This window comes from Nicotiana attenuata, chromosome 3 (assembly GCF_001879085.1).
Source record: "Nicotiana attenuata strain UT chromosome 3, NIATTr2, whole genome shotgun sequence".
Lineage (NCBI taxonomy): Eukaryota > Viridiplantae > Streptophyta > Magnoliopsida > Solanales > Solanaceae > Nicotiana > Nicotiana attenuata.
In genome coordinates, this window is record NC_031991.1 from 70,871,226 (window position 1) to 70,884,872 (window position 13,647).

The 13,647-nt window shown below is 33.1% G+C and overlaps 2 protein-coding genes across 2 annotated transcripts in view; both read right to left on the bottom strand.

The window, feature by feature from the left end:
- Window positions 9,451-10,107, bottom strand: LOC109224708 (VQ motif-containing protein 20-like). The gene has a single exon (XM_019389234.1). It carries the CDS (start codon window positions 10,079-10,081, stop codon window positions 9,584-9,586), a length of 498 nt encoding a protein of 165 aa, XP_019244779.1. The 5' UTR covers window positions 10,082-10,107; the 3' UTR covers window positions 9,451-9,583.
- Window positions 11,120-13,647, bottom strand: part of LOC109224075 (zinc finger CCCH domain-containing protein 25-like) — a 5,641-nt gene continuing 3,113 nt past the window's right edge. Inside the window, exon 5 of the mRNA XM_019388630.1 lies at window positions 11,120-12,183. Coding sequence (XP_019244175.1) covers window positions 11,617-12,183 — 567 coding nt within the window. The 3' untranslated portion in view covers window positions 11,120-11,616. The remainder of the gene's footprint in view (window positions 12,184-13,647) is intronic.

Below are 13,647 nucleotides of genomic sequence, written 5' to 3' on the forward strand. Positions count from 1 at the left end.
TGATGCTGGTTTTGTTGAAATCCATAGCTTGTCTTGTTCAAGGTAAAGTTAGTCTCTGTTTTGAGGGTATAGGAATTAGGAGGTTCAAGCTCCTGGGGCTGCGCAACCATTACTGAGGAAATTCTTCTTTAGATAATTCTTGATTTTTGTTCAAGTCGAAGAACCCATTTGAATATGAAAATTGAAGTGTGATCCATTATTAGAACCAGAGCAGTGAGGTGAGAAGAATACTGGAGGAAAGGAGATGAGAGGACACTAGACAATAGCAACCACTTACACTATGCCTACCAATTCCTTGTTCATTTACTTCCTAAAACAAACTATCTTGCATACAACAACAAAACTAGTTACTTCTTAATTCAATTAAGTTGGATCAATTGTATGAATCGTCATTTCAAACCAATGTTACGCAAATACATATAGAAAATTATGAAGTTCTTTATATTTTCTAAAAGTATATATCACTTAAAGGTTCAACGGCTCCTAAAAAATTATAGGACCTAAAGCAAAAGTAATAACATCTATATATATATATATATATATATATATATATATGATTTTAGGTCTGCATCGTCATTTTTACACATCCATTCACAATGGTTTTACACCTATTAGTCAATGCATTTGGAGGTCATGATCAAATCATCTCAACGATGTGGCGTTCTCTCATTTTATATCACACATATATCTTGGTATCCACATTGGAATTTTTATCTCCTGTAGCAAAGGTTAACACCTTATTTATTTTAAATAAATACCATTTAAAAAAATTATATTCTATAGATACCTTTTAAGGTTTATAGCAAAATATTTAATTTTGGTTACCTCCTAGCCCTAAGCCACTAAATACGCTAATCAGTTACACTATTTTCTTTCTCTCTTTACTTTGATACATCCCATTCTCTTTCCCCATCCTATTAAAATTTTCGATCTCCTCCTCCTTCCACCGAATTTGTGCAAAGCCCACTTCAGAAATTGCTCCGGCTCCCGCATCCGACGACTGCAACAACTTGAACTCGGTCCAATTGAACTGCCTTGCTCCAATGGGCTATTTGGGAACAAAAATAATCCTGCTGATGTTGATTTTGAATTTGATTTATTGATGCAAGATGAGTACCAGTTCGATATCTTCTCACTGTTGGTTCCGGAACATGGGCATACTACATAGGCTAATTCTTATGATTTTTTTTTTTATTTTTTTTTGTGAAAAAATAGGGTCAATATAATGTTTTAACAATTAACGTTGATATAGCTTTGGCAACAGAGCCTGGATATACTAGATTGGCTAATTCTTCTGATGCTTTCTGAAATTTTTGGGTCAATAATGTATTGACAATTAGCTACAACGTTCAATAAGATTTGTTATGATTTTGCTCTTTTGTGTAGAGCATTTCAATGTAACTCGCTGTATTTCTATGTATTTCATTGTATTCACTATCTTTTTTTCATTGTAATTATATGTATCTCGTTGTATTCCATGTATTTCATTGTATTCAGTGTCCTTTTTTCTCATTGTATTTCGATGTATCCCTCTGTATTCTATCTATTTCATTGTATTCATTAGGGGTGTTCATGGTTCGGTTTGGATCGGTTTTTCCCTAAAAAGAAACCAAACCAAGTAAGTCGGTTTTTCAAATATTAGAACCAAACCAAACCAATTAAGTCGGTTTTTTCTTAATTCGGTTTATGTCGGGTTTTGTCGGTTTTTCGATTTTTTCGGTTATTTGCCAGTTTTTTTCTTAAATATACGACATACACTACCAAACACATATTTCGGTGACCACATTTTTAACGTAACACTATCAAATCAATTGCCTTTTTAGAAATCTATTATTTACCAAGATATATTAATGATAATTGAATTAAATAGTGATGACTAATTTAAGGACTCAATTAAAAATATATTATTTTTAACACGAAATTGATTCTTACACTTAACGAAAGAACTACCAATCAAATTAGAATGTAAAGGTAAAGAACTATACTAAAAGTGCAAACTATTAACATTTACCATAAAATTTTTGAAACTTTGTATAAAAATATACATATATATATAGGTGCAATAATGAATTTGAAATAGCTACTCCTATAGTCGGTTTGGTTCGGGTTTTTTTGGATTAAAACCATAACCAAAACAAATTTGATCGGTTTTTAAAATTCAAAACCAAAACCAAACCAAACCAAAAAATATCGGTTTTTTTGGTCGGTTTGGTTTGGTTTTCGGTTTGGTTCAGTTTTTCGGGTTTTTATGAACACCCCTAGTATTCATTGTCTCGCTATATGCCATGAATGTATTCATATGTTTTTTTTAATTAATATAATTTATGTATTCAGATGTATTATATAATTTCTCTGAAGATTGCTATGTTTTTGGGGTATTGCGGTTGAGAATCTTTTTTATAACTGAAAAATACAAAATTTGTGTGTTATAATTGAGTTTGTTGAGTTATATTAGGAGTCTATTACGTTAATTGATTCACTTTTCGTTTTAAAAATAGTGTAATCCCCTATTTCACGCCGTGAATACAGTCGAATACAATAATCTGTCCAGCTGTAATCCCATGTTTCACTCCATGAATACAGTCGAATGCACTCGAATACAACAATTGATTAGCTGGACTTCCCTGATTCACGCCTATTTTTGCTACTGTATTCATGAATACAATAGCTTAAATACATCAAATACATCTTATAACCACAGAAAAGGTATCTATATTCCGTAATATAGCAAATGGTATCTATAGATGGCTAATTACTACTAAAAGATAGTGCTTTATGAAAATTTCTCATCCACATTTCTACGAGCCCACTAGGAGTCCATTACTCATATGGTCACTCAACTATCCGAAATTATCTACCAAAGTCATCTTTCTTTCGTTTGTAACAACAAAGTCACTTAACTATGCCAAGAGCACTCAGAAGGCCACTCAACTAGATTTCTCAAATTTTTGATCACCAAATACCTATTTTACTCTCTAAATTATTAAATTTTATCTTCTTTTTACTTTTTTAGCTTTTTAATATAATATTTCTCTTTTTAATTTATATTATGAACTTACTTTAAAATAAATAAATTTTATTTACAAATTAAAAAAATTAAAATAGTATTTAAGCATATACTATATTGGAATAATAAAATATTGAGCATACAAGAAAGTTAATTAGAACAACTTGTTCGTAATAATAATTTTGATATTAACAAAAAAGAACTCAAAAAATTATTTACAAAATTGAGGATGAAAGAAAATAAAAGTTTTAAAATATATATTCCATGCACGTATTATAGAAAATAATCATTTAAAATAAAGGTATTTTTGTAATATACATTACATATTCTTGAATATTATGCTCAATTATATTATTATTGACATTATATGTGCTAGACAAATATTTTTTTATTTTTTTATTTTTGAATAAAATTTTTTGTTTTATAGGTAAGTCCATAATGTTGATTACAATTTACAAAAGTGAAAAAAAATCATAATATTGAAAAAGTAAAAAAAAAAAAAAACAGAAGATAAAAGTTAATAGTTTAAAGAGAAAAATAGGTATTTGACGATCAAAAGTTTGATAAATCTGTTTGAGTGACATTCTGAATAGACAAAGTTAAGTGACTTTGTTGTTACAAACGAAAAATAACTTTGGTAGATAATTTCGGAAAGTTGAATGACCATCTGAGTAATGAACTCCGCTCACTAGTAGAGAAGTTATAACTTAATTACATTCTCATATACAAATTACTAATTACATAAAAACTAGTGATAATTTCCTTTCTTCCCCACTAGAATCTCAACATATACTATATCAAAACTCGCAAATCAGTACCAGTCTCCATTAGTTAGCCTCCATATGAACCTCAAACCAACGTCGTAAAGGTTGTGCTGCTCATAGGGAAAATCTGGTCTTAGATTTTCTGCAGGGAATGCTAATTCGACTGCCAAAAACTTTTCCCTTTAGATTCCAAATCAGAAGCGAGCAGATTGAATTGGAAACCCTTTTAATCTATTAAAAACTTCATTGACATCCACTAGAAAAATCGAAGCTTTAAATTTGAAATTCGAATTTGTAAAACTATTATTTTTTGTATTGTTGCAAATAATTGCGAATATCCTATGAAGTTTGTATCTCAATTTTGAGAGAATTTGGTGGAGGTTCGAGTGCGTTTTGGTTGAACTTTCAGATTGAAACTCGAAAAAAAAAAAGGTATATACTTTGTATGTAGGGTGTACAAATAACATGCACAATATATACAACTAACATAATTATATACAAGTTGTATATGAACCGTATGTAAATTGTAGCTTTTGCTTGAATTCTGTACACCAAAAAATTATATTTAAGTTGTATATAAATTATAGTTTTTGATCGAATTTGTATATATTCTATAAAAAAAATCTTTAATTACTTTCTGTAAATAAGAATCTAGCCAAAACCAGATAAATAAATTTAAAATTTCGTATATATAGGAAACAAATAGGCAAACTCTAGGCCTAGTTAATTGCTTGGGAGCTTTTTTTTTTTTTTTGGAAAGCTCATGTATACTGTGGTGGAAACGCCCCGAAGTATTTTTATATTGGAGGCTGTTTGTGCGAGAAATTCAAAAATAGCCAGATTTACCACTGGTCGTTGAAAAATAGCCAAGTTTCAAAAGTCATCGAAATTTAGCCACTTTAAATCTGAGCGAAAATACTGTTCAAAATCCGGAAAAATACGAACTATGCTGGAACTCCCGCAAATTTTACGGGAGTTCAAGCATAATTATGCTGGAACTCCCGCAAATTTTACGGGAATTCCAGCAAGTATAATTGTCTAGTATAATATACTGGAGTTTGGAGCACTGGTGCTCCAGTCTCCCGCAAATTTTACAGGAGTTAGCAAAGTATACCGGTCCAGCATAATATGCTGGAGTTCGTACACAAATGCACCAGAACTCCCGTATATTATACTGGACCGGTCCCTGTTGCAGCAAAATAGTGGCTATTTTTTCATTGACTTGATAAACGCTGGATTGACCAGTGTGAAAACTGGCTATACCATGATATTTTAACGCTGTTTGTTGATAAAATTTCGAGATGCTAGAAAAAAGTAAAGAAAAAAGGTAGATAGGATTGGTTAGAATTTTCTTTTTCTTTTATATTACATTTGGGTGAGTAATAAATATTTTGAATTTTATATGTGTGTTTACACGATCGTGAATTTCATTCATTTTGTTTCTATGTAAGTAGATATGAGTAGTAAGCGATCATGTCTTTACACGGGTTAATATTGGGTGTAACACTTCATCCGACCATTTACCTTTGACTAGTGAATCTTATATTTATAGACCCGAAATAACAAGTATAGGAGAATCAATAACGAAGATTGATAAGAGAGCAATCATAAATACCAATAATAGATATAATAAAGGCTTTTTTTCTAAACTTGGTTCATGTTGTTCCATGTGCATGGGTGATAGCTAACCTTCCTCAGGTCCGAAAAATGCCGATAACTTGTGTTTACTGCCACATTGTGCTGAAAGCTGTGCATAAAGTTTCCTCTTTGTGAGGTTAGATAAAGAAAACATATTCTACTTCTGACCTGTTTCCTCTCTTTGTCAAAACTCCTGTAGTACCAAAGAGCTGTTAGATGAAGGCAAAAAGAAATCTGTTAGAGGGAATTAACTACTGAAATGTTGTGAAACATATACTGCGGTGCATTTTTGAAATAAATAAATATGTTTCGCGTTGAAAGTAGGAGATAGTCTCTACTGTGACTATCATTTGAAAGTAGAGTCAAGTATTTGGAATGACAATTTCCATGCTTATAAGTTCGAGTCTTTAGAATATATTATACCTTGCTTTTCTCGACAAACACATGAATTTTTTACCACCTGATTGTTTCCTTCACTTTGTTTATTTTATTACTGCTTGTTATTACTGTCTCCTTTTTATATCTTGTTGAGCCGAGGGTCTATTGGAAACAACCTCTCTATCCTCCTAGGTAGGGTTAAGGTCTGTGTACACTCTACTCGCAAAATTATGAGCACAGGTCTAGAGTGTCTGTGTTTCCTGTGCACTTTACCTGTTTCCATTTATGTGTCATTACCACCCACGACCCTCACTGGCTTTCTTGAGCATGCTGCATTTCCTGTGCACTTTACCTGCTTTCATTTATTTAAAAATTATTGTGGCCAATTTCATTTATAACAGATGGCGACCCTAGACAAGGGAAAGGAAGCAAAGATCGAGGAAGCTAAGAAGAACTTGAGTTCATCTATAACTGCATTGAAGGAGTTTTGTAGGAAAAATGTTAGAAAGACTCTTGTTCAGTTTTTTCAAGAAATTCATTATTGTATTTCTCCCCTCAACCTAATCTCTTGTAGGGAATGGACCCGAAGCTTGCATCATTGCTATATGTTATTCGGACTAGTCGTGTCTCAGTACGCGATGAAGAGAGAAGACTGAATTTAGCTGCCAACCCTAGTCAGCAAGCTGAATTTTTTTCTCAAGAACATGGACAGCCGGGACGGGATGATGAGAAGCAGCAAGCTGAAAAACATGGAGAGCGGGGACGGGATGAAGAGAAACGGGATGAAGAGGAGTAAGTTTGCTAACTTCTTTAATGAAGTCTTTGCAAATATTGTTCAAATTTGTCCCAACATTGTTCAAAATTGTCTTCGAGTTATAATTTTAAAACAAATTGTGTGTGAGTTAGCGGTGCAATTTTTGGTTCTTTTCATAATTTATGACATATGTGTCATGTTGAACTGCAGGAGAAAAAAAACGGGATGAGGCCAAGAACATAAGGTGCAATTCTTGTTATGCTTCCATGCTATCTCCTCATTTCTAGCTACTTCCTCAAATTCCATGGCTAAATTTAAATTTTATTTATCTCAGATATTGAGATAATATATAGCATACATAATAGCATTGGAAGAATCTTATACCTTAATTTTTAACATGTATGTTGAAGAAGAATCTTATACCTTAATTTTTAACATGTATGTTGAATATGTCATTTTAGATTTGTTTATAGAACATATTCTGCTATGATATATTTCACAAATTAACAAAATATTTTCCTAATTATTGAAAGAAATTTTAAGTAGTTGATATAATCTTTCTTAGAAATAATTATATATCTGATACTTCTCAAAAGGTTAAGATTCTTAGTTTAAAACCACAAAATGAGAAATTATTTTTCTTTTGGAATATATAAAAACAGTATACTCATATTTCATTTGTGTCTTTCTTTTCTCTAATTTCTATACACCAAAGTGTATTTAGTGCCAAAAAAAAAATGGTTTAAAATTTATTTCTTAATAACAAAGGGAAACTCGTTGTGTGTTGATCCAACTGACCAAAGGTGGCAAAGTGGTTAAAAGAGAACAGTTATCCACCCATATTATCCATTAAAAAATGGGTTGGATAATGAACTTTTTAAAAACGAATCGAATATGGATAAGAACCATATTATCCACTTAGAAAATGGATAACCAAATGAATAACGAATTAATTTAATTTTTACCTTTGTGCCTCAAAATGGAGGTTCCTCAAGTTTGGGAGACTAGGAATTCTCCCAGAAGTGATCATATTCAAGAAGCCATGGATAATATGGATATTCATATTATCCGCTGGGTAACCTTTTTTATCCGTATTAAATATGGATCGGGTCGGATAATTAATCCGTTTTTTTGAATTACCCGCTTTCAACCCGCTCATATCTAACCCGACCCGCCCGTTTGCCACCCATACTACTGACAATGAAGTACTATACTCCTCTATCCGCCAATGGTAACCTAAGAGGTCTAAAGGTAAAACTAGTGTTGGTAGGATCATGAAGCTGCTCTTCACTGAAACATTATACAGCATTTGGCTAGAAAGAAACCAGAGATCAACTTTTGAACAAAAATGCAAAGAAGCTGAGATCCTAGCTAGAGAGATTGCATATATTTGCTTGTGCCTGCATGGTTAATTTTTTAAATAGAGGATAGGAGACGGTTGTGTGGCTATTTTGTAGTCTTAGGCAATTAGTTTCCTTAGTGGGCTGTGTTTGTATGAGCTTTTTGGGAGTATTATCACTTTAGCCCGCGCTAGAAACTATTTATATCCGGTAGTTGAAAAAGTGTATAAACTTATATAATTTTTGTATATAGCAATACAGAATGTGTATATATACAAAAAATATACGATTTTTCGACTATTATTTTTACAGCGGTTATATAGTATTATTTTTTCTTTTTTCTTTTTAGCCGGTTGTGGTGGCTCGGTTGTTTTGTACAGATTTTGATAATTAATAAAATATTCATTTACCCCAAAAAAATACACTCCTCTGTCCAATCTACCAAGGGAGATAGCAATTGCTTATCATAGAAATCAAAGATGCTGCTTTTACTTAATGAAATTCCATAGCTTATCTTGTTCCAGGATCCTAATTTGATGGATTCCGCTGTTAAAATTTTTAACACAAAACTCATCATAAATTTAGATTATGAGTTCAGAATTTAATAATTATTAAAAATTTATCATGTTTTTTCATATATATATAGAGAGAGTATTCCATGCTAAAAGTATTGGCTGGATTGAACCTAGGGGTCTCAATGGATATTTAAAAACCGACTAAACCGACCGAACAGTGCCGTACCGAATCGATTTTTAGGTTTCTTTTAATAAAACCGTAGGTTTTTATATAAATCTATAACCGTACTGATAATTAGGGTAGGTTTTTTATTTTATGAAATTAAATCGAAAAAATACCGAACCATACCGAATAAATAATAAAACATTAAAACTACTATTGAAACTAAATTTTTTTCAGCATATTCACTAACAAGACACAAGGTATTCTAGTGATTATGAGTAGCAAACTACAATGTATTGAATATTTTTCTTTCATATGATTTAAATTTATATTTTCGAATATTTGATCTTCTATAGACTTTATTCTTGAGTCACAACTTACTTAATATCATTCCACTAGTGTGATTTATATTTTTTTATATTTGCATAGTTTCTTTTACGCTGTTGTAGGATAGTTGATGGATCTATACTCTGGCCATCTTTTATGTTTTCTTAATTCATCACCCTTTAAACAGTAAAAATGTCTAGCGAGTTTTGCTAAGTCTTATAAAAGTACATATGTTGTTGCATTCTGCTTCTACTAGTGACTTTTACGTGACATTTAAAAAATACCGAAAATTCACCGAATCGTACCGATACCGAAGAAAAACCGACATGATTTTTACGGTTTTAAAAGTCTAATTTTGGTTATACATAAAAGAATAACCGAAAAATTGATATGGTACAAATTTTATAAAATAACCGGCCGAACCGAACCATTTACACCCCTAATTGAACCCACAACACTAAGGCTGTGGGATTCATAAGCATAAAGAGTACGAGAAACGGAACTTATGCATTTATATGTACTAATATATATCAATTATCAACCATAAAAATTCTCGACTTATAAAGAACGAAAGATATATTATTAATTCCAGATCACAAAAAAGGAGATCACAACTGAAGAAGAAAACAAAAAAGAAGAACCATAATACTCCTAATAAAAGAGTAATAGTTCTAATATAAAATTTCAAAAATCCACTTCAATAATCTGGAAGCTCCTTCATACTGCGCATGAAGAACAAGGAATCCGTGTAATTAAAGAGTGATTGAGCTGAGCACAATAAATCAGCTTGATCAGTAATATCTCCATAATCATTATAATTAACATCTTCACTATTTGTATCTTTGATTTCACTAACCAGCTGGATATTCCTTGCATTATTGTAACTGATGCTGTTATTTTCATCCGAATTAAGCTCATTTTCAACATTCGCATAAATCCCAACTTGAAAATCATTAATGTTACCCTCGTAATCATGATAATTATTTGGCTCGGACTTATAAGGCGAAGATGAGAGGTCTTTTTCGGAACGAGAAAAGCCAGTGAGATTTTGGACTAATGCCATAAAATCACGAGGATGGGTACGAATTATTTTGGGAGAATGAGTGTAAAATATAACTGGATGGCGTTGTTGCTGCTCAAATGATGGTTTCTTGATGTGACAAGAGTCCCTGTTCATCTTCAATGGAGGGCTCATGGTTAGTTACTCTGGAGAATATTGTATGTAGTAAAATGCATGTGTTACGTAAATATATAGAAAAGGGAAAGAGTACTAACACGTGAAAGAGATAGCTGGATATATGTGAGAGTATAGTGGAAGGTTTGTTGGGAGGATATGGTGTGTCAGTGTCAAATTTAGCTGATTCTTAGGGAAAACGAGGTTATTAGTTTAGACCAGGAGACATCATGCTCTCCTAGGATTGCTTGTGATAATCTTCTTAATTCAAATATGATATATGGCATCGCCTATGTTATTATCATTAAACTGTAGCTCTCACATTATCATTTAACCATAATAAATTAGTATAATTTGGTGAAAATACGGGATGCGCATTTTTACCATTCAAATGTGTCTTTAAGCTCACCAAGCCAAGTGATGTTTCTTTTTCTTTTATAGATACAATGTAATTGAAAAATTCATATAGAAACAAACAATAAGCTATTTACGAGTACGATAAACTCATTCCCCATATGTCTGTAGCTAGCCAACAACACTTTTGACCTTGGGTCGGAAAGGAATATATCTAGCTTTAAGAAAGCAAGGCCCATTATCTTTACTCCCCATTAGTTCATTCAACAAAACTGATTGTAATACTCACTCTACTATTAAATCTTCATGCTACATTTTTGTTACTTTTCGAGGACATTGGATAAAATTAGAACTAAACCATTAGAAGGTTTCAGTCTTAAAATTGAAGAAAAACAACAGCTGACAGAGAATATGATAATCAGAACAGAGTCTAACTACATAAAAGATAGTCCATACATTTCTTAGTTCTCGGCAAATATAAAGTTAAAAACATTAGAATTCCATACCATGGTCATTAGTCCAAATCAACTATTGAATAAGGATTGGACTACCAAAGCTTTGACTCTTTTTTCCTTTGATTTTTTAGAATGTAGCCAACAACAAAAGCATATCACCGTGCCTATACATCGCGCATGTCAGAGTTCGACATTACATAAACCATTCAACCATCAGATAGCCAGAACAAAATATGTGGAAATTTCAAAAGATGAAATCAAATGGAATGGAATTTCAAGAGCTGAAAATTGCTCTTTTAACTCAAAATGAAGACAAAATCAGCTTATAAATACAGCAAATGGCCACTTGTATCCTTCCAGAAAGCACATGTAATTGGACTGAAATACTTGAGATGCTAAAAACCAAAATCCCTTGTTTAGTACAGTACACAAGAGTGAGATTTCAGGTGATAAATTTCTAAATTCAGGTGCTTTCCAAATGGTCTTTTGCTTATGAGCACTAAGTGGCCCCTCCCTGAGACAGCTTCTTGATGTACCCCCCACTCCCCAAAAAAAAAACCCAAACTGGTGCCGACACTGTTAAGCTAGGTGATCGAACACATTTAACCTAAGCGATCACCTCTGGCTGTCAGATAAGGCATTGTACTCAGAATTGGAACTGAAGTTGCAAACTTAGTACGATTCAGTCATCTATGTACCTCCACAAGTCTCTGTCTCTTAGAGATAAAGTCCTAAATCAGGCAACCATTATCTACGTGATCTTTGGCTCCGATCTTCTTCATCCCTTCCATCACGGTGGAGGCGAGCTTGTTTGTCCCAGTCCCTGCTATCTCTTTTTTCTGCATGATAAGATTCAGATTCATATCTTTTTTGTCTTCTTTCATCCCTCCTATTATCATATTCCTTTGACGTCGGTACATCATCATGCTTTCTTGATTTTCTCTCAGTATCTTCCCCTGAGTTCCCTACATCATCATACCTCCTAGATCTTCTCTCCACATGTGAACTATCCAGATCTTCTTTGTAATTACCATCCTTTCCTTTTAGCTCTGACCTGTGCTGCTCGATATCTCTCTTATAATGATCTCTTGCAGTCAAATCTCTCTGCTCGTAGTGCCTTTCTACATTACTGATTCTTGCTTTGGAATTTCGTGAATCTTTATCAGAAACTTTGACCTTTTCCGGGTGATCAGGCCGTGGAGGCCGACTCGATTGCCCAAATTTCTTTTCCTTCTTAGAATCCTCAAACCCGTCATGCGACCATCTCTTAGATTGTCGATCTTCCTCAGCACCCCAGCCTGTGTTTGCAGCTCTCTAAAGACAAAAAGAAAAGGAATAAATACCCTAAAAATATAAAATACGAACTTCAGATCTTTGAATTATAGAAAGCTGAAAACTCAATGGAGAAAGAGGGCCAATAGATTAAAAAAACACGATAAGAAAAGAAAGTTCTGCTTTTTCCTGTTTCATTTTTACTGGAAACTCAAATGATCGCATTAGTTAGTTAGGCTTAGAAGAATCTGCAGACAATTTTGGCAAAAAGGACGCTGCTTCTCCGCCTCCTTGAGAAGTGACTAAAATTGAATATCTACCTATCCCCGGCCGCTAGAGAAATCAGAAATGATTAATTTAATAGCACAAACTATCCAACCCACCCCCATCTCGGAATCTTTTCCTGAAATCAGGCTCTCAGAACCATGCTAATTCTCAGGAACCCCCCCCTTCCCCCCCCCCCCCCCAAAACACACACACCCTCCCTCAAACCGTAATCGTTCTTCATGCCAAGGTAGTTAGGTTTATGGATTAGATCTTGGAAGAATGTGGTGGAATAGTTAAGTTATATAGATATGGGCATATGGTCTTCTAGCAGCTAAGCTATTTATTTGTCCATGATAACTTTGCAAAAGTCGTACTGGATTTACTAAAACACTTTCCTGGTAAATCACAAAATAATTTAGGTTTAACAGTACTGTCAGACTCAGTCTTGTTAAAGGCTCGTCTGAGCTAGGCGTAGCACAGGCGTGAAACTTTGCCTCGCTTAGGTGGCATTTCAGTGCAGCACCAAGTTGGTAAGGCATGCACCTCATAATACCCATGGGTCATCTTGAAGAGGACTGCACTAAATTATGAATATAGTTGGCAAAATGGAATATTAATTAGTAAAGATACATTATGAACGAATATGCTAACAATTAGTAATACAAAATTACAAACCTATAAGAAATATAGACATAAAAGTCGAATTAGAAACTTAAGCTGCACTTTGTATCTGAATCAGAAATTTAAATTTCTTAGATAAATTTTTCATTTCCTTTATTCATATAATTAATGCTTGTAGTTATAAGGATTTTTTCTATCGTTACATATATATTTTCTGTTTTCTTCAATTGTATCTTTTTTAATGAAGTACTCACTTCAGCTGAATTCGCGCTTAAAGACCCAATAGGTCTTGACGCTTTTAATGTGGTTGAACTCAGACATTCTTAAATTCTAAGCCTCAAAGTGGAGAGTATATGCATAATTAAACATGGATGGAACTCCAGTAAAACAAGCAACGCATCAGAGTTTACTGGAAATCAAAGGTGATACTCTGATATCTGAGGTTGTATATAGAAATGGGATAATCCAACCCATCAGGACAGAAGTTTTTCCCATCACCAAATTCAAGTATTACTTCCTTCCAACTCTAAATTCTCATCTGAACACTAATTTATGGCACATGGTTAAGTTAAAGCTGCTTCTGCTGTCGTTTTTTCTTTGGGGGGGGGGGGGGGGTAA

Bases quoted from the DNA above. Each gene is read 5' to 3' on its own strand.
- LOC109224708 (XM_019389234.1), bottom strand. From the start codon at position 10,081: ATGAGCCCTCCATTGAAGATGAACAGGGACTCTTGTCACATCAAGAAA.